The sequence below is a fragment of the Nomia melanderi genome, chromosome 7 (assembly GCF_051020985.1).
Source record: "Nomia melanderi isolate GNS246 chromosome 7, iyNomMela1, whole genome shotgun sequence".
Lineage (NCBI taxonomy): Eukaryota > Metazoa > Arthropoda > Insecta > Hymenoptera > Halictidae > Nomia > Nomia melanderi.
In genome coordinates, this window is record NC_135005.1 from 14190451 (window position 1) to 14212492 (window position 22042).

Consider the following 22042-nt stretch of genomic DNA (forward strand, 5'->3'; position numbering starts at 1 on the left):
TACTTTAAATTGTATTCTCTTCTCCTTCCTGTTAACTGAAAACTCAAAAGACGATTGTTTATATCCCTTTCTCGTTAAAACTATGAAATTTTAGTTTTCCTTTGAATAATTGATAACTTTCCGCTCTTTCTTGCTTTTTTTTGTTTATCCACTCTTGTACCCTATGTTGAAGTTCGTCGTTAGGCTTTACCATATCCATAGTGAGTGGAGATCGGTTAAATGGATCCGTTTGATCGCTTAGTAAGTGCCTAAATAAGATTAAAATTATGAAAAATTAAATGAACACAATATAATAAATAATAAATATATATTAACCTTGCAATTGTCTGACGATCGATAGTTATCTTGGAAGATGGTAAAATTACAGGATCCGTCATCAGAGTAGACATAATAGGATCCAGAAACTCTTCAGGAGCATCAATCAGTATTTCGTCCTCCTCTCTCTTATGACTTGCGGCTGCTTCAACATTTTTTGCGAATTCATCCAAATCACCTACTATACTCATACCTCCGATGAGAACTAAAATATTGTCAATAACGCGTTAAAGAACTTGCATACACCGTGTGATATAATATGCTATTTCGTCTATTTTTCACTAAATTGTTATTAAAATTAATTATATATCAATAGACGATGCTTACTGAGAACATTTTTGGCTAAGTTAAAAAGCTTTGGACTATATGATCGGCCATCTTGCGAAACAGCAAGTATAAAGGATTCAACTTGGCTAAGATTTATGTAGATTTTGCATATATTTAATACCAAATGTGCTGGATTAAATGCATATTCATTTTGATCATTTACCTAGAATCGAATCAATTTATTATATAAATTTTTCAGTTTTATAATACGTATACTTGATCACACTTCCTTTCTACCTTTAGATTTTTTTTATTTGGTCCAACCAATTGAAGCAATAGGTAATTAAGCATCGAAGCAATACGATCTACCATTGTTGGGTGACAAAAAATAGATTTTATCTTCGTCGTCAACATTTTTAACGTTTGTATTGTTTTTTTACCCAATATGTTGTCAAATCGAGCAATCATTCCAAGATGCAGTAAATATTGAGCTTGCTGATCTCGCTCATGTTGCGGTAATTTATTCCATTCTCCACTTTCCCTTTCAGTTAAAATTGATGTTGCATTACATAAATAGAGAAATTTTAAAAATCTCAATTGTCGATCAAATTCAAATTAACGTATACGTATACACAATGTATGTGCATGAAATTGTATACCTGGCTTGAAGTAATTGCCTCAACTGGGCCATATTTGAAAGCGCTTCGTCTAACAGAAATACCGCATCGTTCATCAAGAGATTTATAAAACGTAGAAATAACGGCGGTTGAGCTGCTTCCATATTGGCTTCCGCTTCTTCCGCCAAAGCACTATAAAACAAATATTTTATAAAAACTTTAAATATAATAACACAACATTAAAATTACAACATAAAAATTAACTGAACAAGTAAATATTGTAACATTCAATGTATCATATCTTTTTTATTATTGACTTACATAAAATTGTTACGATGTTCTGGAAGTTTCCACAAATATTCCATAACAACATACATTGGTCGCCGATAATTAAACTTTTGTTCGAATTGTACGCTTTGTCCAGTCATTTCAATGCTTACGAATACTTTAAGTAAATTGGCAACAATCTAAATTGTGAAATAGAAAGCTTCACAATAAGAAGAAATTTAAAACGTTTAGAAATAAATATTTACATGTTGCCTGTAGGGATGTCTAATAAATAATTGTTCCCTATGGAATGTCCCCAAATTCAGCGTTACAGGATTCATAGTTTCATCAGTCGTAGGTAAAAGAGCTTCTAAACCTTCTGCTAATCGGGCACGTAAATGAGGATTATATAATCGTTGCTGAGACTCCATCAACACTATGATCTAAAACAATACATCCAGTTATTGTACCGAACCGCATCCACTTTAGTATATATTATATAAACGTTTTTAACTTACCTCGGTTAACACTGGCATTAAAAAGGATGAGCCTTGTTCTTCGAAAACTTTTGGATTTAAACGGCGCAAAAAACATAAAAATCTAATAGTATTTTCCACCACAAATTCAGGAATGCATCTAAACATGTGTAGTATTTTATTAGAAACAAGATGACCGATACAATAAGAGAAAATGAAATCTCTGTAACTATACCTCAAAGTATCTGGAACAGTTTCTGGCAAAGGAAATGTTACAACTTTATATTCCTTTGGAGTATAATCAGATTGTTTACCTTCTCCACCAATATCATTATTTAAATATACCTGTACTAACCAAAATGCTGTTGTTGCATGGAATTTTGCTAAGAGTTTTAACATTTCTGGAGCTAATAGACTTGCTTTTAAGGATAAGTACCTAAAATGTAAGAAATTAATTAAAATAAAGTACAAAATACAAATTCCTATTATTTTCACAAAATTGAATTGTATAACTGCACGTACTTGGTCATTTCTTCCTCCATACGTTGTGTTATTAGTTCTAATACTTCGGAACTACCACCATTCAGGGCATCTACGTATACTCTTTGTATTCTGAACAAATCCTGATTTGTTCTATAATTTTACAAAACATTTGAGAGTTAATGATTTGACTACAGTTCTTGATTCAAGCTGAAAAAATTAATGTGCCAATAAATACGAACCTTAGAAGCTTATCTAATACTACTCTGTAACCAAGATCCAAAGCTCTATGAGTTAAAAAAAAACACTCAGTAGTAAAACTGAATGTACTTGCAACTGGTCTGGCTTCACCTTCCGATACCGGTATTAAACAAGTTTCCAAAGATAATCCTTTTAAATGTACAGTAGGATTTAAGCATTCATTCTCATTAGCCTAAAAAAATAAACAATATTTTAAACACCATGATATCTTGAGTTCAATAAATAATTGTTCTCTTAAAATTGACTCACTTCTGCTGCACAATACGTTGGATCTATTTTAGGCACTTTTGTTTCATATTCTTTAGTACAAAATGGTTGACAAAGGCGCAACAACACATTTCCTAAATTTAACATAAAGCCATCGGAAACACATAACATAGAATTCAGACTTATGTCATTTTGCGTGTTCCAAATTTTGCCCCTACTTGCATTTAAGCGAAGACAATTGCCTATCCATTCAAGAGTCAAATGACGAACTTCACCAGAACGTTTTAATAATAAGTGAAAAACTTTTTGTAAAGATTCGCTTAATGCATCCAAAGCAGTCCAAATGTTAGCTTCAATAGCTGCACTAGACTACAACGTAAAATATAAGATTAGTATTCATGTAGAGTCAACATTTGATTAAATTTTCAAATTTAGAATTACTTTTAACTTGACACTTGCCTGTTGTAATGACTTTTCAAAGAAATAAAATGGCTCTTGTGTCGTTTTCGGTAAACAGCTCAAACTAAAAAGAGCCCCTAATAATGTATCCGCGTAAGCTCTACCTTGATTACTCTTTGGAGTACTATGATGGATTATTAATTTAGCTAATGGTTCTATCGAAGAAAAGAGATTTAATATTGTAAACCAATATTGATGGAAGAAAACAAGATTACTCTGCATTGCTTCTTTGTGAATTATATCAAGAATAGGATTGAAAGATGTAGCAATCGTATCCATAGCATGTTCTTTGTTTTCTGTTTGCAATTCATTCACAATTCCATCTGTGAATGATACCAAGTCTGGTTTTGGCCCACCTTCATCCATACATAACATAATAAATTGATTGTGAATCTGAAAAATACAATAAAATTAAATTATATAAACTGGTTGCGTTTTGTGTATCTAAGTATAACATACCTCTTGTCCTTCGAACAAGTCTGGTTCTTGTAATGCAACTCCAGTATTTTGTAAAATAATTTGTTGCATTTTACAGACGGTATCATGAAGTTCTTCTTTGTTTTGATATTGTTGCAAACGACAATAACTCTGAAATAAATAAGATATTGCTTGTTTGTCTAGCGTATGAGGATCACAGGAAGTTCGCTGAGAATCTCCACCAAACACCAATTTTGATTCAAGGTCAGGAAGCATTAATCGTTCAAAAACTGCTTCTTCAATCGAATCAGCATCGATAAATATCAATTTATGATTATTGGTTCCATTTAATTCTGTCTCGTGTAACGTTATTCCGAATACGTCAGCGAGTAGATGGTTAACCTGGTTATCGATTTTAGAACCCTTTGAATCTTGAACATTTGTGGGTATTGTTCTATCGTGTACATTTATGTTTTCCAATTTTGTAACATAATTAACTCCACCATCTTCGTTGATAATAGTTTGATTTTGTGACGAAAATGACACAGCATCGTTAATAGTCGAAAACAATCCAGCGAATGGATTGTTGCTCACATTGTCGCACATTGTTCTCCCGTTAAAACTCAATCACTACTGGTACAAGCATAGTTAATCTAAAAATAAGCCCGTAAGATTTGTTCTTTAAGCTAGAAAATATTAAAGTAAAAGACTGAGTGTCCTCGGAATACTATTTCACTCTCCTTCGGTATGTTTCGTTTTGTTCCGCTTATACAGCGCCAACATGCAACCTATAGCATATATCATATATGTAGTACTTAAGTAGCAGAGATAATCTACACTTGAAAACAGACAATGTTGATAAATAACAAGGTGACGTCTGTCACTGACCATGAATATACACGCATGTATCTAGGTACTTAGGTACATAGTCAAATGAGTTCAAGCTAACCAAGTAGCAGAACGAAGGAAATTAACTATATCAAACTATTTATTATGTAATATAAGAAAAGTACTTTCAGTACCCTCTTTAAATTTTAATGTATTTTTACAGAATAGTAATGTGTCACAGAACACCCCTATATAATTGTATTTTCTATATTTTTAATTTTTTAATGCCTTCAAAACGCGTTTGATTATTATTATCGAGTAATACGTACTTCACAGTATTGTATAGAAATGAATTTATTGATATGAACAATAAAAAAAATTCATTCATGAATACATACTCGTGAGTATCGAATTCACGACTCGAAGCACATGAACCAGTAATTTAATCATTAATACTATGATAAATTAAATACAATATCTCTTAATTATAAATGGTTTTCACACCTCTAGAATTATAGAATAATCATGTTCAATATTTTATCTAAAATAACAAGGGCCTCTATGCTATTATTTTGCAAGAATACATTTAAAATGGTAAAGAGCGTTTTAGGTACTTCCTTTGTTAACGAATTCACCATTTATTCTGTACAAACTATTTTATAATAAAGTTCTTCTTTTAAGATGACAAGCGCAACTTATATGTAATGTAATACACATTTTGAAAGACATAACTTTAAATACGTAATAAAATTTATTAAAAATTCAGGCACAAAGTGAACTTGTTTACGCAATATAATTTTTACGCATATATGACATAATAAAATTAAAATAATCAAAGGCACTATTGTAATTTTACCGCCATGGTTTTCTTACAGTACCCGCACTTGTGCTCCTTTTAATATTTTGATCTGTAATTTAAAAGTATTCATTAAAAACATGTAAATAGTGAATAATAATAATAAAAAGTATGCATCCATTGACTTTTAATATAATACCCAGAACTGTGATTGTTAAATCTAATACAGAATCATGAACATAACTTACATAAAATGTTTGGAGAAAAAATTTTTTCTTTATCATCTGAGGTCCAAGTTTGGCATCTAGATCTAGACAAACATGAACGCGCAAAAGAAGATGGTTGATGTTCTTTCATCCTGGTAAAAAGAAAAAATAATAAATAAATCATATTGCTTCCTTTACCGTTTAATACGTTTTATACATCCGAACATTTAGTCGTGTAACTGTGAAAAACAAGATACGTGCAAACATTCACTGGTTGGTTCTTTTATTTTAGTAAGAATGAATATAAAAATTTCAAGCGCAAAGTATTCTTGCGCAAAGCGTACTGTAAATTGCATATAATAAATACTAACTTACCAAAAAATTGTAACAAATTTACTTAGTGCAACTAGTAACAACAAGTAACAAAATAATTTATTTTCTTTAAACAACATTCTACATGTAAAGTGTTCATTGAATCTTCGGTAAAAGTTAAAGTATATTATACTATGCAGAGTCATACTCCTTCAGTCTTTTCCTGGCTAAGGTCCGCTGAGTGGCAAACGAATACGATCTGGCTGATGTTGGACGTTCTATGCGAGATTGCTTGATTTCACGATCTTGCGCTATTACTTGCATCCTTTTCTTAGGACTTTGGGCAAATAACTCCACTACATTCATAGATGCTGCCTCACACTTTTAGAAATTATAAAATTTGTATAAATATTTTCTTGCTGAAAGTTTTCATTCTCAAGATGAACATTTTTTTTATTTATGAACGGCAATCAAATCAGAATTAAAAAATTCGTGCTTCAAAGTTACAAAGAACCCAATAAATCTATTCAAATGGAAACTATTTTCTTTATTCTATTCCATTAATCTACGCAAAACACTATATTACTATCACCGGAATAATTAATGAAACAAGAGTTCAACAAATAAATTACCGAATGTAAAATGAAAGTATAGAATTCAATTAAGATCTTAAACTCAAATATCACCTGTAGTTGAAGACGGTATAAGAAATTGAATTCTGATCGATTCAAAGGTGCATCGACGTGAAGCTTGAGCATGCAATGTAAAGCTTCTTTATATATATTTTTCAAAGCGATCACACGTTCCGTTCGCATCATTCTACGTACTAAATAGCCGCGCGTGTATCCATTGATCACATTTACAGCTTCAACCTATAATATTTTAAACTCTGTAAAACTTTTGCGGGCATTTAAAATGAAACTATTAATTTGAAGCCATGATTTCTCACATGTTTAGACCCATATATTGTCCTATCGAGAATCGGAACGTGAACAGTTTTACTATCTAACGGAAATAATTGTCTGCTAACGTTTAAACGTTTACACCCACCACCATCTTTTACCAATTTTTTCTCATAACTTTTATCTTTATCTGGTTGTACATTAACTTCCTCTTTTCCCACTGCTATTACAAAAGTATAATATTTAGAGCAGTGATTGTGACCCCTATGAACTCAATCAATTCAAAGTACTTACTAACACAAGATTCCGTAACAGGAAGACTATTTTTAGAACAGCTGTTGTCCACTGAATATGAAACTACTTTTTTATTATTGTCTTGTAAATGAATTATTTTGCTTTCATCTTGAAAATTACTTTTCACATTTTTCACATGTTCCATGTTATGATCAGTGTCTTTAGAAAGCTTATCATGATTAGGAGTAACTTGATTCAAAGGAGTCGATAAAATATTTTCGGGAAGCAGTGAAACTGAAATTTCTGGGAAAGATTTTCTAATCTCAGTTAATAAAAGTAGTTGTTGTTTTTCAAACTCTTCTTGGAGTAGAGTTTGTTCTTTTTGCTGTCGAGACACTAACTCTGCCATCTGTTTTTTATGCATTTCTTGTACTTTCTTGTAAACTGTTAGAAGTTTATCTGAAGTAATATTGAATTTTAACTTTGATGTCAAATCTTTAGTGTCTGCATTCCTTGAAATTTCTTCTGCACAACTATCACTGATAGGAACTTTGTTATGCTCGTTCTTCAAATTATTAGAAAACGATATATCGCTATTGGTTGCATTGTCCAAAAAGTTATCATGGTTATACGATACTTGAAAATTAGAAGAACTATTATACCTTTTCCAACATTGTAGATTTTGTTTTTTTTCACTATTCTTATCTATAGCACAATTTCTATCATTATTAATTTGTACATTACTTTTCTCTATGCTTTCATCAGCTAACATTGTTTGAATGCAGTCAACAGATTTTGTAGCTGGATATGTTGCATATATGGATGTAGGTATTGTTAATGAAGAAACTGATTTATGCATTTGTTGACTAGTTCTAGTATCAACGTTTGTCTCCTTATTTGAACACAATTCTAATGATTCTGTAGAAGCAAACTGTTTACCTGTGAATTCATTTTCCCATTCAATTTTAGCTTGTGTGATATTCCATTCTCTGCGATTTACTGTGTTCAAATATGGTGTTGCAACGTATTCCATACAAGGTTTAATAGTGGAGTTACACTGTTCCATTTGCATGTGCGCTAATAATATTGGACTTGGAGTATCTAGCACGTATGACCCTTGACGCACTAATTTGGGAGTATCTCCTATGTCATTTGAATGAGTCGTTTGGTATATTTCATCTTTAGGAACAGGATCGTTCAATGTCAATGGTATAATGTTCAAAGTTTTAGGCACTTGTGGTTTGCAAACATCTGGTGTTTCAATGGTATTAGATTTTGTTGAACTTATGTTTTGTGTACACTGATCTGCATTGGTCTTTGAAGATAGTAACTCTGATTTCAAACAAGTACCGGAGTCTAAATTAATCCGGTATTCTGACACATGATTGTTATTGACTTGTTCATTCCACTGTAAATTTTGTTTTATGCTTTCACTAGAACTTTCAGAAATGTCTGTTGAAAAACCATTAATATTTGTTTCATTTTTATTTTGATATTTTTTACAATCTGAAAGAAATAAATTTTCTTTTGAATTGCACATATTTGTTCTTCTGCCATTAAAATCTTTTTTAAATGTATCAGTGTCTATATCATTATTTTGTTCACGGGCATTGCGCAAATTTGCTAATCTTTTCTCTATACTTATTGCAATTTCCTTGTAGTTTGACATTTCTTTTTTGATATCCTTGGTCATCTAGAAATAAGAAGAGCTTATTAGAAGGAATATTATAATGTAAATTTTATTATAATGAAATATAATTAATGGGCATACCAATGGTGGTAAGATAGGAACTCCATTAATTTTTATACATGAAATATATGAATGACCTTCCATATTTCTAACTTTTTAAATAGACTGTTAACAGTGATATCAAATAAACACTTAGATAAAACAAATTAAATAAAATATACTTATTTGTCCTGATAATGGTCCTTGTCTAAGGGGGATAGAAAATTAAATATTCTTTTATACACCGATCAGAAAAAGTTACATTAACAAACATACCGTTTGTTTTCACCAAGATACAAATAAGACTACTTAATCTGAAAAAAATTGGGCATAGCATTACAAACAATAATAGTACCTCTTATTCATATAGTTAAGTCAAATAAATTAATCATATACAAAAATTCACGAGACTTCCAAACATAACAACTACGCTACGTAAGAAACATTTCTTTTAGAATGTTTTAATTTAATTAGATTTAATATACTTGATCAACTGTTCGTACAATAACAACTTGTACATGAACATCACTTACTTCCATTTTATATTTCATAATGATGTTATATTAGTTTGAAGATTCACAATTGATGACAGAATTTTTGTTGTGTTTATTGGGAAATGAACAAATTTGCACGTTTTTTATTTAATCTGGTATACTGGATAGAAGGTACTACATCGCCACAAATTGATATCCATGAATAGAAGTTATCACATTATTTTCATTATTCGTTTATCCTAAAAAATCAAAATTTCACATCAGTAGCTATCGAGATTAATTTCAAACAAATCCATGTAATATTTAAATTGCTAATACCAATGATTTAAAAAGTGGGGATATTAAAGCAATTCGTTTCAGTTATGTTGGCAGTTTGTTTATTAATGTCGCCTGGGTAGTGGAGATGAAATTATATACTAGATTAGAGGTGTCTAACTTAAGTAGATACTCCCCTCGTGCTAGTTACTCGAAAACATCTTTCCCCCACTACCTTTACTCAACAAACTGTCAGCGACCATAAACAAAGAATGTCGATGGAATTCAATTTCCATCCATCGGCCTGGTTCTCCATTCGCAGCAACCACCACGTGGAGAGACCTGGGCAACTACAGTTCGCTTCTTTCCATCTGAAACCCGCATTTAGCTAGAAATGTTAACGGCTTGTACTACGTGGCGCCACCAATCCAAGATAAGGAGGTGGGATTTTTAAAAATTATTTTCAAAATTATAAATCTATTTTAATCTTGAATGCGTAACAATTTTGTTAGAAATATTATAGTTTAAATAAAAATATATATTAAACTTCAATTTTATTTGTCAACATATCAATTATTAAAATAAAAACTGCATTGTCATGAAGTTCTAGTGAACAAATACTACTTCCATTTAAATGTACGCGCCTTCTACATTTATGCCGCTAATCATATGAAACATTCCTAGCAAAACTAAAGTAGCTTCGCACGTTAGAAGTTTGATGTAGTTTGATTTGATCATTATTTTCTTTGATGTAGTTTTCCTATTGACCGTTCTCTAGATGTAGGGAGCAGAGTAAAATCTCTGATTTTTTATATACGCGGTAATTCAGACATGTGACATCGAGTCTCAAAAGCTTGCAATGTCTATCCTATACCTCGTCTGTGGTAACACATAAGAACTTTACAAACATAAATACTTGAGTAAATAAGATCTACTTTTTATCTTTTTTTATAATGAACAAATATTTAAATTGTATGTTTTCGAATGTTCAATGCACGAATAAAAAGAGAGTACATAAACATTTATAATTCTTAATCAATTATTAAGCATAGAGTGTTTAATTTTCATAGATTTCAGATCGTTTAAACATGATTTTGGAAGTATACACAATTTTAGAATGCATTCAATTTTTTAAACTTACGTATCAAATCGATTTTGAAATCTAAATCATTTTTTTTATAGGTTGAGACAGAGCTCTCTATATTGGTAACACTGAGCGTATGTATATCCGATTTTCTGCATATGATGAGCAACGTCACCAACGAGTTTATGTGAAATTGTTGTGTTACATATTTTTCTATTTAAATATTAATTTCTAGGCGACAATTGCTTTGATGATTTTGATTTATTTAGATCAAAGGACTTAAAAAGCCTGTTCATCGAAAATGGGATCTTCCCACAGTATTGAAGTACCTGGAGGTGGCCCAGAAGGTTACCATGTACTCAGGGTAAAGAATACTTGTCAGAATATTTTAACCTGATTTACAAATTTAGTTTTAATTTTTATTAAAAAAACATTTTTGTGCTACACCAAATGACAATTTATTGTAATGAACTGCACGTTAATCAAAGTTTACGATAACTGTTAAATTATAATATGTACAATTGAAACATTTTATTTAATCTTTATAATCGAAATAGGTACAAGAAGGGTCTCCTGGACAGAAAGCTGGTCTTGAAGCATTCTTCGACTTCATTGTAGCTATTGGAAATACCCGATTGGTCTGTTTATTTATTGTTTTTGCATTTAATAAAAATCTTATGTATAAGGTGTGATACTTCAGTCCTTAGAGTGGACATACCAAAATTTCATTTGTTTAAAAACATATATTTATCATTAGATTAAAACACAAGGAATTTGTTAACTTTATCAATTTCATATTATTTCGTCCAAGAACAAAGATTGGTTTAAATGTAATTGAATATGTAAATCCACCTTTTATATAAATCATTAAGTAAACAGATTTTATTAGTGAACTATATATTTTTATTAATTATATGTTTCACAGAATCAGGACAATGATACCTTAAAGGAACTTCTTAAGAATGGCGTAGACAAAAAGTTAACACTAACAGTGTATAGTAGCAAAACACAAAGTGTAAGACAGACCGTTATAGTACCTAGTCTCACGTGGGGTGGGCAGGGTCTCCTTGGAGTTAGTATTAGATTTTGTTCCTTTGAAGGTTCTAACGAAAATGTTTGGCATGTTCTTGTAAGTATGTAACAAGCGTAATTATATTCTAGAAAAAGGAATAAAAATTACTGAGAATATAGAGTAACATTTGCATTAATACACACTCATACATATTATCTAGGAAGTACATCCATCTTCTCCTGCTGAAGTAGCAGGTTTACGACCATTTACTGATTACATTATTGGTGCTGATTCAGTTCTACATGAATCTGAGGATTTATTTACTTTGATAGAGGCGCATGAATCGCGTACTTTAAACTTGTATGTATATAACACAGAAGATGATTCTTGCAGAGAAGTTACAATTATACCTAATCATAATTGGGGTGGAGAGGGAAGGTATATATAAATGTTTCTTTGTTTATTATTTCAATTCATGCCTTATATCAATACGTTTTTATACTTTGTAGTTTGGGTTGTGGAATAGGATATGGATACCTACATAGAATACCAGTCAGGAGTGTGTTAAAACATAAATCCACTAACACATTCACTGTATGTAATATATTTTTTAAGTACCGCGTCGGCTATGATAAAATATTGAATGTTATTTTAAATTTATTTTAGGGCAATGTTAAGCCTGCCGTTTCAACTCAAGTAACAACTGCAACTACTACTCACACAGGAGGAAGTAATGTGGTAACAAGTATACCTCCAGGTTTTTCTATTCCACCTAATTACGTTCCATCGCAAGATACCATTACAAAAGCTCAACTTGAAGCCACTACATTAATGCGACCTATGTACACACCAAGTGTACAGACATACACTGCTCCACAAATAAATCCTGCTAATGTCGGCGAATCTATACCACATGTGATATCTAATCAAAGCACTATTAATGTTATGAGTGGTGAGTTATTTTTAGAACTACATTTGTTTGCTACTTACATTTATGGTTTCAAAAAAGTGTTCATGATAATTTATCTATATTCAGGTAGTAATACTGCATCCGAACCAAATACAGTGCCAAATATACCTGGTATGCCTACTACACCACCTTTACCAACATTCACCACTAATACAACAGTTTTTAATGAAACTAGCGCTGCAGTTGAGTTGCCCAAGGGTATGTATAGTCCAACGACTATACAGATCACGCCTCAGAATACTCCAACACCTGTAGTACAGTTTAATGTGCCTCAATCACATGTTGTGACAACACCAATTTCGTTACCTGGCATGCCACCCATTACTGTTAGTGCAAGTTTACCGCAGAATACACCTTTCTATACATCTGTTCTTCAACAAAATCAAATGACTGGCGTAAATACAATTCCCACGTCTACAGTAACACCAACACAGTAGTAATAGATTTATTTTTAACGAAAAAACCCTTTTCGTTTCCCAACAAAATGGATATTGATGAAGGAAAATAAAAGCGCAACTTATATGTTACAAAAATATTGTTGCTCTACTCTTGTGCGTTTATACTTTATTACTTGTCTAAACATTATATACACAAGTTCTTGGGTACACAAGGGAAAAATTATGTAATTCTGTACATAGTTAAAATAATCACTAAAACTAGGATTAAATTAAAAGCATTTACAAAACAGAAGTATTAAATTTTGTTTAGCTTTTAACATTTTTCATTGTGCATGTTTGTAAGTACTTCCCTTATCTTTTTAATTATGTACCAAGGTAATATATATTTATGTAATAATATATGTTCAATTTACATTGCTGTATCATTATAGAAATTTGTTATTAAGTATAGTTTGTACAATTTGTATACAATATGATTGTACAATAACAATGTAAACCATTTATGTATTATTTGAACAACTAATATCAATAAATTTTAAAACTTTTAAAGATTACGCTTGTAAAGTAATTTATCTACAGGAAATGTATTTCTTTTCACAGTATTGTAATTGCAATAGACTGTTTTCGAGAAACAAAACTCAAAAGCTATTGCTTTTAAGAAAAAGCATTTATTGTATATTGTACACATTGATACAAGATGTTACATTTTTTTACAAATACATACAATTTACTAATATACAAGATCAGACTGTTTAAACTTGTAAACATATCATTTTAAAAAAGATTTAAATAATTAGTTCTACATCTGACAATTCCTCCTCACTAGGAAGAACAACTTTGGATGGATCTATAAGGTTTGGATCTACCAAAGGCAAACCATTTTCTTCTCTATAACGAAGCTGCAAATATGCTTCTCGTTTTGCCCAATCGTGCAATTGTGGATCTGGCCAATATACTGTGACAACTGATAATGTGACGAAAAGTACAGATACAAGTACAAACATCGTTTGGTGCATACGTATTCGATCCTCGAACTTATCTTCATAGTGGAATCCATAACTGACCCAAGGCTTTTTTTCATACGGTACGTCCGTTGTATTTGTAGCTTTGGTGGGCATTGATGACATGAGACGTCGCGTTGTATCATGCACTTTCAAAACTTTTGGTTTACCTAAGAAGGTGAATACCTCCTTGATTCCCCGAGAACGAATTCCTCGAAGTAACATTAACATCTTTCAAAGTGGATGTCTTCTCAAATATATATAGAAATTGTTAATCTGAAAATACACAATTCGTTAATTCTTACAGGGCATTAATGTACTGTAATAATTACAAAAACCAAAATTAAATACCTACGAACCTACTTCCGCCTAGAGTACATAACTCTTAAGGTTAGACGACTATGCGCAAAAGAGAAGTCGCAGATTGTACTACGTTTACGAAAAGAACGTGTGAGGGCGCAGCAATTTCAAATTGGAATCGTCAAATGATTTGAAATTACATGTATACATTAAAATTAATAAATGTTCCATTTATTTTCGTTCTCGTTTATTTTTGTCAAAACTAGATAATTATAAATATATATGTATATTTTACATATATGTATATTTTTGATAAAAATATATTTATTTCCATATAAAAAAATACATCATAGAAATATGAAACGTATTTTACATTATGTCTGTTTAGTTTGCATTACATTTTCCTTATTATCAGAATCTTTATTTTCCGCATGTAGTGTGGACTGGATTATTTCGTGCCATAAAAGGTCAACTAAATTATGAATTTCGTTTTTGTAACAAAAGTGATGAATATAATCCACTTTATTTGATACATCTGATATCATGATTAAGGATAACTATTCTCCAAGATATCTAATGTTCTATAACTAAAAAAACTAAAAACAAATAAGTTAAATAATAATCACTCAATTATAAGGATACATCCTTTAGCATTTTCTGTAAGGTTTTCATAATCCCATCGTATTCTAGTTAATTCCTTATATAAATTATATTTTTTCCTGTAAGAAATTAATGATGAATTTTTAAGAAAAGGAATATTTATAATACAAACAAGAGCAAATTATTGTACAAACCTTCCTTGATCCAACAGTTCTTGGTCACGCAAATTTCGCTTACGGGCCTTCAGTTTATTTCTCTCTAACTCTAATGAATGATTCTCATCCAAAAATTTGTTCTTTTCAGCTTCTAATTCTGCCTATACAAGTAATGCACTTTTTTATATTTGTGAAAAAGGAACAATTATATTGAACATAAAAATAATTACTATGCAATCTAAATGCTTTGACAAGGTATGCTCCTTGTACTCCGATATTTGTTTCTCGGATTGGAGGTTCTCCTTCATGGAGGTTATTTTTAACATTAATTCCTGAATCTTGATTTCATCTTCTACAAAGCAGCAAAGCACTTTTATTTATTTATAAAACATAAAAACGACAGTATCTACTAATACAATAAGTTAATTACCGTTACAGTGTTGATCCTGTTTAGTTTTAACATTATCTATTGACATTATTTTTTGTTGTAGCATTTCTTTCATCTGCGCATCTGTAACTTTAACATGTTTGTTCTTTAAGGTCATTATACTATCCATTGTTATTCTTTTTTAACAGTATTTTTAATGAAGTCTTCAGTACAACTTCGTAAACACAAATTTCATCGTTAGTTAACCAGCCGGTGATCTTTCTTAGGATTTAAATAATTACTATGCACTGTTGCCAACAGTCAAGTCAACGAATATAAGTAACTTGTACTGTCTATAATCCGCGAATAACTTTGAACAAGTTAAAATTAACTAATGTTACATAATTCTAATTCTAATTATTTATATCCTTCTTTAAAACACATGAATATTAATGATTAAAGTATCAATCGATGTTGGTATATAAGAAAACAAGAAAAGTAAAGGGAAATGAAAATGAAATCTGTAAATGATGAAGTGCAAAATAAATTTAACAAAGCACGCATGCATTTATTAAATGTAGTCGCATTCTTTAATTAAAAATATATTGAAGTCTGAGAAAATAGGTTACATACCATTTTATAATGCATAAAAAATACATTTTTTTATTCAATTCATGTATTTTATAATAGTTTTATAACATTATTATTACAAGTATTTTAACAGAGATCATATTTATAATCACATGCACTTTACCTTTGAAAGGCAAACATTGAACAGTCGTGTACAGAGCGGATGTCGAGTAAGGTGTGATATTAATCACTGATATGTTACCAAAATGTTTATTATAATGGTATATAAGTATAAAATATTATAAACTGTGATTTTACGTAGATACGATATTATACGTGTAATAAACATAATGCAGATGCAATATGCACCTACTTCGAAGATTCCAAGAGTAGATAATAACTTAACCTAATGTCTAATGCATTTTTCAAACATAATTCAATAATAGTTACTCAGTAAAGTATAAATCACCATATTTTATGACTTATTATATATAAATATTTAATACATAAAAAAATGATATTGATCATTCTTCAATATCAAGAGATACTTTCCTCAGCAACAGTTATCAAACACGTTAAGAATGAATGTCAGTACTGAAAGAATTCTCTGTTAAACATAAAGTGTACGACCATGTGTTTATATTATCAATAATAATTATAATAACCTATGATACTTAATATTTAGAACATACACAAATTTGTACAGCATACAAATCAGAACTGTTTAAATACAGAGAATTCCACTGGAAATTTGTTTGAAATATTTGAATGAATGCAGGATAGTTATTCTATTTTAAATTAATTTAAAAAACTCTTAACAATGTGCTTTGCAACTTGTGAGGACTAGAATCTTCATAACTTGTCATTTTGATTTTTTCATCTTCTATAAATGAATTCTTTCTTTGAAATATTAAAATTTAAATAAAAACAAACTAGAATGATTGAAAAAATATTCAATCTTTTTACTTTTCCGTACAATTATTAAAATAGTGGTTTAGTCGATAATTTCAGTTCACTTTTTCAAAATTAGTTATCTGTATGATAAAATATTAAATTGTGGTATTTCTATCTTATAGAAGATTAACAGTCACGATTTCTCACATTTACATTGTTCAAATTTACATTTACATGAGCAATCAATATATTCGAAGCTCGTGTTCGTTCTGTACCATCTTGAGTATTGTTTGATGATGATGCTGAAGCATTACTATTAGTACTATTGTTGTTATTATTTGTATTATCATCCCCAGCTGTATTAGAAGATGAGGAGTTGTTCCTTTCAATAATGGCCGCATTGGTACTATTATCCATTTGTTCTATTCCATATTCAGATACATTTCGAATTACTACTTCTTGTGTTAACTGCCTATAAATATTGAAATTATTGTGATTTATATGTTAAGATGAGTGATATTGATGAAGACAAAGGAAATCATGTGTACGGAATTACATGTTTTCTAAATTTAAATAGTTTGACCACAGTAACATACAAATGCCACAAAAAAGCATGCTAATAAAGTTGTCTTAATTTGCTTAAAATTCCATTATAAATTATTTATAATTATTTTGATTAATTACTTGTTGAAATACATTTTATAATAAGAGAATAATTTACTTACTCTGGAGTCCATGTACTGGGATTATTATTAGCTGGCGGTGTTTCAAATGTGGAATGTAATTGTTCCAGTACATTCACTTCATCATGATTATTATTTAAATTATATTCGTAATTAGGGTTAGATTTCACCCAATTTGGTTGGTTGTATGCAGTTGCAGATACCAGTTTATTTTTATCTTTTAAATTCTTATTGTTGTTGGATAACACATACGATACACCCTTTTTATGATCAATGAAAGGACCTGCAAAATACATGTATACGTAAAAAAAACATGTTAGACATTATATGACCACTGTTGATGTAACAGACATAACTCTATGTTACTCATTACCGCGTTTCAAACAGCTTGCACTTAATTCACCGTTCAAGTAGGTAGGTATACTGTAATAAAATAATTGTGTTCTTCATATGTATATATATTTAAAAAAAAATTAACTGTTCTACTTTACGGTTAGTAATACAAATAAATACAAGAAAATGTGAAGAAACAAACAATTATGATAGACGAAACAAACTACAGTGCAGATAGCTTTAATTTATGCATTGCTGTTGATTTAACGGAAATTATCTTATTTTGCATTTAAAAAAAAGTACCTTTTACATTCTACCTGTACATAAGTGCTCCACTAAATGAGGAAGGTTGTGCAATATAATTATGAAGAACGTGTAAAACACTATTTAATAAATACTCACTGAATTCCGGTGGTGGTGCACTTGGTTCCATAGCACAAATATCACTACAAACTTCAAGGTTATTCTTCTTACGTTTTTTTCCTGCAATATATTACATTTATATTATTTCATTTATATATTACATATCATACAATACATATTATCCTATAATATTTTTACATACGTGTTTTGAAGATTATTACACCAATTATAACCAGTAAAAGAATTGATCCAACTACTGTAATTATGATCCACGTTTGATTGAATCTGCCAATTTCTGTTGAAATAAAACAAAGAAAAAAAACTTCATTATAAAAATATAAATATGCACAAATAAAAAGAAAGCAATCCACTTGTCACCATATTTCAATTATTTACACGACAGAGTATTTTATTAACAGGATACACCACACTAATTGAAATAGGAAACTATCTGTCCCATACTCAGAAGATTTTACAAAATATACAGTAATAAAGAGTACATTAATAATCTTTATTTCTACTTTACTTACCTGGAATATTTTCATTTGCTTTCCTGCACAATGCAGCCGGCTCTCCAGTTCCAAGTTCTTCACTAACATAACTGAAAGAAATAACCGAATTATTGCCAAGAACTAACCTCTTTCGTATCTTAGACATGAATATATTAAAAGGTAATACAGTATAGTGTTAATCAAACGCTTAATTACTTTGGAAGGCACGGCCCACACTGTGAAGAATGTCTAGAAGGCTTTCGACCTTCCTGACGATTATATCTTTTGCAAACTGTGTAATTTACACATTGTTTTGAAACGCCATAACAGTACTGTTCTTTAGTACAATCAAAGTCGTCACGGCACCCCTCTTCCATCGTTGCCTATTAAAAAAAAGTGGTTTTTTAAAAATATATTTAAGCAATGTGTATTGTAATTAAATAACAACAAGAGGAGTTAAATTATTACATTAAAAGCAAAACTTTATGCTTCATTAGTGTTAGAACAATTGTAATATTAATATGCGCAGTATTTCCGATGTAAGTCTCAAACTCAAAATGGTTTTTCACATTTTGTATAATTTGAATTGAAGACCAATAATTTAATTCTATAGACGCAAACGTTTTGGCACATCTGTCATTAAATTGTAAATTTAAATTATTTCTTTTCCAATAGCAAACAGTAACACGAATAACACGAAATTATTAAAACATTTTGCTATTTCTAATCAAACACCAACAATAATAATGCTTCTTTTTAGTTTTATAATGAGTAATGATAATAATAGTAATAGTAATAATAATAATAGTAATACTTTTGTATTTTACTTAATTATCAAGAATATATGATTTTGTACATTTATTCAGAGTATTCACCATTTAATGATAAAACTTTATATTACGCGCACTAAAAAATAAATATCACAATATTAATTTTCCTAAGTGATCTCGAACAAGAGACTTCAATGTAAGCAACAATGTACGCAATTGAAAAAATAGGTGACACTACTGCCTGATATAACCATTTTTAATAATATTATTTATGTTATATCGCTTATTATTAATTTTTAAATACATTCGAGTCTTACATCGAAAAACACATAATTACTTGTAAACAATTAAATTCTTTATACTTTCATGACCGTTTTTCATCTTCGAAATATTGAGTAAATATATAAATTTATAATATTTTAGATTAATTGATAAAACTACGATGCAATGACTACGCGTATATCGGTATCTCGAACGACCGCCATTTTGTGGACGGTAAACCATCAGCCATTTCAGTAAGGGTTCCTCTGCGTATCACAAAATGGTTGTAGATTACAATCAAAAGACCCCAAAAGTTCAATGACCACCACTCACACTAATTTCCAAGATATATTCAAAAATATGTCAAATCATTATTCAATTATAACGGGAATCATTTCTTATCTGTTCGACGCGAGTTCTTAAATCGTGTACTTGAAAGATACACCGATTTTATCTTCATAGCAACAGAACACACGACATGCATCTTCACATCAAAATGATGAAACTGTTGCAAAAAAGAATTGATTTTATCAATCTGCGCGTCTCGTTTTGAAATCTCAGTATCTAAATTCTACATTAACGTAGAATAACGATATCTTCCGATCGCGCGTGACAAAATGGTACAATATAAACAAAAATATTAAAATGAGGAACGAACACATGGTCCCTATCTGTCACCTTGTATCTAAGCAACAATGCTTTGTCTCGCTGTACAATAACACGAACGCCGAAAATTTCTAGAACGAATAAAGAGATAATAAAAAGAGAGCTCTGAAAACCAATGATCGCGATTAGTCTCGATTTTCTGACAAAATCTGTTCCGCGAGACGCGTGTTGGAGATTCCTGGTACGTTTGCTATGAGTCATCATCGCAGCGCGCCGCATTATACCGGTGTTGCGGAGCCGTATATTCCGGTTCAAGCAATAAGAGCACGATACAATTTTTCTTAAAACAGAGTATTCAATGATTTCAATACTTTAGGAAGTTTCAACAATTTCAACAATTTAATATTAAAAAAAAAACAGTTCCGTACGTTATCAGCGATCATCGTGCTGATAACCAGGATGAAAAGACACTTCACCGCATTCACATGAATGCATATTAAACGAAACTTTGTTAAAGTTAATTTCGGAAGAAAACAAATGTTCGTTTAGAAGTTTTTAACGGATGATGAAATCCCGATGGAAGGGTGGAGGAGAGGGGGTGAGAGAAAGATCGAGATCCTCTACTCCACGGATCGAACAGAAATTGTATTTTTCCCTTCCAAATTGGTGTCATGATTGAAACGCACGCCATACATGATACTTTTGCGCGTTCAATGACATTAGTTCATTTCGTGACATACTTGTCCCTCGGAACTCTCAATATTGTTGTCATCCCAATGTGCGGTCAGAAATAGGCGCACACTCGCGTACACGCTGATAGACGAATTATCGCGGTTTCGTTTTAATGAAGCATTCGAAAATGATCGTTTGGATTTAGCGAAAATTTCAATGAGCAAAAAATTAACGTGGAGATAAAACATTCGATTGTGCATGCAATATCAGTAAGAAACTCTGTCATTGTACTCACCGATGGGATCAGTATGATTATAAAACAGAACTCAAATAACATTTTAAACTTGATATTGTATAAGCAGAAGAATATCGTTCGTACTATTGTGACATTCGAACACACTCTTTTTCACAACAAAGTTGTTGCAATCTTCGTTCACGTCCTCGTCGAGCGGTGGTTCATTCCACACTGGAGCGTGTTTGAACCTGTCGCGGAGACAGGTGGTAGGAGAGGGGGTGATGACAGTGGTGGGAGGTTAGTGTGGTGGCTGTTGACAGTCGTCTAGCCGCGCAATTGTCAGCTTCTACGAATTCGTAGATAAAAATTATTTATTGAAACTAGAACAATTAGACTGAATAAAATGACTCATTGTTGTTTCAACTTGATTGTTTCTTTTCTCATTACTGATACCTCTTCGAGAAATGATTCGAGTAGCCGATTGAATAATATCAGCTTTTTATGAAGTCTTCTTACAAAGACGGTTCAAGTTCTCGGTAGTTCTAGTGTTAATACTCTTTCGAAGATTTTTCTATTTCTATGGCCAACATACGATTAAAAATTGATGAACCTACCTTCACTCTATACTTATGGTATACCTTCAGTATCGCCAATCCTTTGTTCTTCCTGTAATAACAAAAATACGACGGGGAACGAAATGCGTGAGGATTTCTACCTGTTGATAGTATTTATTTAAATAAATCATTACATTCATT

At 30.8% G+C, this 22042-nt stretch overlaps 6 protein-coding genes across 12 annotated transcripts; 1 reads left to right on the forward strand and 5 right to left on the reverse strand.

Moving 5' to 3' along the window:
* Positions 1-44: 44 nt before the first annotated feature.
* On the reverse strand, positions 45-4677 carry Ube4A (Ubiquitination factor E4A). Its single transcript, XM_031972032.2, has 14 exons — positions 3809-4677; positions 3350-3742; positions 2933-3259; positions 2665-2855; positions 2465-2575; positions 2178-2378; positions 1985-2102; positions 1733-1909; positions 1521-1666; positions 1242-1391; positions 880-1123; positions 643-805; positions 316-520; positions 45-248 (listed from the first exon to the last, which is right to left on the reverse strand). The coding sequence occupies exons 1-14, from the start codon at positions 4370-4372 to the stop codon at positions 59-61; spliced, it is 3180 nt and encodes a 1059-aa protein (XP_031827892.1). The 5' UTR covers positions 4373-4677; the 3' UTR covers positions 45-58.
* Positions 4678-5642: 965 nt separating this feature from the next.
* On the reverse strand, positions 5643-9886 carry LOC116424954 (uncharacterized). Of its 2 annotated transcripts, XM_076369544.1 has the most exons (8): positions 9586-9886; positions 9307-9506; positions 8816-9087; positions 7105-8737; positions 6858-7033; positions 6595-6780; positions 6102-6289; positions 5643-5748 (listed from the first exon to the last, which is right to left on the reverse strand). In XM_076369544.1, coding segments are annotated over exons 3-8 (2247 nt in total). In that variant the 5' UTR covers positions 8879-9087; positions 9307-9506; positions 9586-9886; the 3' UTR covers positions 5643-5747. The 2 variants fall into 2 exon arrangements, with proteins under 2 accessions (XP_076225659.1, XP_031827894.2); XM_031972034.2 differs by lacking the exon at positions 5643-5748 and having other exon boundaries at positions 5757-6289.
* Positions 9887-10716: 830 nt separating this feature from the next.
* On the forward strand, positions 10717-13540 carry Grasp65 (Golgi reassembly-stacking protein 2). The gene is made up of 7 exons (XM_031972038.2): positions 10717-10970; positions 11164-11244; positions 11532-11735; positions 11839-12056; positions 12128-12212; positions 12285-12570; positions 12655-13540. The coding sequence occupies exons 1-7, from the start codon at positions 10908-10910 to the stop codon at positions 13023-13025; spliced, it is 1308 nt and encodes a 435-aa protein (XP_031827898.2). The 5' UTR covers positions 10717-10907; the 3' UTR covers positions 13026-13540.
* Positions 13541-13634: 94 nt separating this feature from the next.
* On the reverse strand, positions 13635-14499 carry NP15.6 (NADH dehydrogenase [ubiquinone] 1 beta subcomplex subunit NP15.6). Of its 3 annotated transcripts, none has more exons than XM_076369552.1 (2): positions 14347-14499; positions 13635-14263 (listed from the first exon to the last, which is right to left on the reverse strand). In XM_076369552.1, exon 2 carries the CDS (start codon positions 14216-14218, stop codon positions 13772-13774), a length of 447 nt encoding a protein of 148 aa, XP_076225667.1. In that variant the 5' UTR covers positions 14219-14263; positions 14347-14499; the 3' UTR covers positions 13635-13771. The 3 variants fall into 3 exon arrangements, with proteins under 3 accessions (XP_076225667.1, XP_031828138.2, XP_076225668.1); XM_031972278.2 differs by having other exon boundaries at positions 14339-14471; XM_076369553.1 differs by having other exon boundaries at positions 14343-14437.
* Positions 14500-14591: 92 nt separating this feature from the next.
* On the reverse strand, positions 14592-15751 carry LOC116424957 (uncharacterized). The gene is made up of 5 exons (XM_031972044.2): positions 15473-15751; positions 15273-15394; positions 15082-15203; positions 14930-15006; positions 14592-14822 (listed from the first exon to the last, which is right to left on the reverse strand). Exons 1-5 carry the CDS (start codon positions 15597-15599, stop codon positions 14662-14664), a joined length of 609 nt encoding a protein of 202 aa, XP_031827904.1. The 5' UTR covers positions 15600-15751; the 3' UTR covers positions 14592-14661.
* Positions 15752-16054: 303 nt separating this feature from the next.
* Positions 16055-21532, reverse strand: LOC116424956 (uncharacterized). Of its 4 annotated transcripts, none has more exons than XM_031972040.2 (7): positions 21348-21532; positions 18960-19126; positions 18783-18853; positions 18455-18547; positions 18292-18372; positions 17599-17839; positions 16055-17345 (listed from the first exon to the last, which is right to left on the reverse strand). In XM_031972040.2, exons 1-7 carry the CDS (start codon positions 21387-21389, stop codon positions 17060-17062), a joined length of 981 nt encoding a protein of 326 aa, XP_031827900.1. In that variant the 5' UTR covers positions 21390-21532; the 3' UTR covers positions 16055-17059. The 4 variants fall into 4 exon arrangements, with proteins under 4 accessions (XP_031827900.1, XP_031827899.1, XP_031827901.1 ...); XM_031972039.2 differs by lacking the exon at positions 21348-21532 and adding an exon at positions 20453-20656; XM_031972041.2 differs by lacking the exon at positions 21348-21532 and adding an exon at positions 19876-20032.
* Positions 21533-22042: the final 510 nt, after the last annotated feature.

What these genes read in the sequence shown, in the direction of transcription:
- Ube4A (XM_031972032.2), bottom strand. Translation starts at nt 4,372, where the DNA reads ATGTGCGACAATGTGAGCAACAATCCATTCGCTGGATTGTTTTCGACT. An exon ending in CAACGTATTGTGCAGCAGAA is followed by an intron (nt 2,856 to 2,932) that starts GTGAGTCAATTT and finishes TTATTTTTTTAG; the next exon opens with GCTAATGAGAATGAATGCTT. An exon ending in CTTAGCCAAAAATGTTCTCA is followed by an intron (nt 521 to 642) that starts GTAAGCATCGTC and finishes ACAATATTTTAG; the next exon opens with TTCTCATCGGAGGTATGAGT.
- LOC116424954 (XM_076369544.1), bottom strand. Translation starts at nt 8,878, where the DNA reads ATGGAAGGTCATTCATATATTTCATGTATAAAAATTAATGGAGTTCCT. An exon ending in CAATATATGGGTCTAAACAT is followed by an intron (nt 6,781 to 6,857) that starts GTGAGAAATCAT and finishes AAAATATTATAG; the next exon opens with GTTGAAGCTGTAAATGTGAT. An exon ending in TATACCGTCTTCAACTACAG is followed by an intron (nt 6,290 to 6,594) that starts GTGATATTTGAG and finishes AATTTCTAAAAG; the next exon opens with TGTGAGGCAGCATCTATGAA.
- Grasp65 (XM_031972038.2), top strand. Translation starts at nt 10,908, where the DNA reads ATGGGATCTTCCCACAGTATTGAAGTACCTGGAGGTGGCCCAGAAGGT. An exon ending in AAGGTTACCATGTACTCAGG is followed by an intron (nt 10,971 to 11,163) that starts GTAAAGAATACT and finishes TAATCGAAATAG; the next exon opens with GTACAAGAAGGGTCTCCTGG. An exon ending in CTATTGGAAATACCCGATTG is followed by an intron (nt 11,245 to 11,531) that starts GTCTGTTTATTT and finishes TATGTTTCACAG; the next exon opens with AATCAGGACAATGATACCTT.
- NP15.6 (XM_076369552.1), bottom strand. Translation starts at nt 14,218, where the DNA reads ATGTTAATGTTACTTCGAGGAATTCGTTCTCGGGGAATCAAGGAGGTA.
- LOC116424957 (XM_031972044.2), bottom strand. Translation starts at nt 15,599, where the DNA reads ATGGATAGTATAATGACCTTAAAGAACAAACATGTTAAAGTTACAGAT. An exon ending in ACAGGATCAACACTGTAACG is followed by an intron (nt 15,395 to 15,472) that starts GTAATTAACTTA and finishes GCTGCTTTGTAG; the next exon opens with AAGATGAAATCAAGATTCAG. An exon ending in CAAAGCATTTAGATTGCATA is followed by an intron (nt 15,204 to 15,272) that starts GTAATTATTTTT and finishes TTACTTGTATAG; the next exon opens with GCAGAATTAGAAGCTGAAAA.
- LOC116424956 (XM_031972039.2), bottom strand. Translation starts at nt 20,644, where the DNA reads ATGATGACTCATAGCAAACGTACCAGGAATCTCCAACACGCGTCTCGC. An exon ending in CATTGTTGCTTAGATACAAG is followed by an intron (nt 19,127 to 20,452) that starts GTGACAGATAGG and finishes TTTTTTTAATAG; the next exon opens with GCAACGATGGAAGAGGGGTG. An exon ending in TGTAATAATCTTCAAAACAC is followed by an intron (nt 18,373 to 18,454) that starts GTATGTAAAAAT and finishes AATATATTGCAG; the next exon opens with GAAAAAAACGTAAGAAGAAT.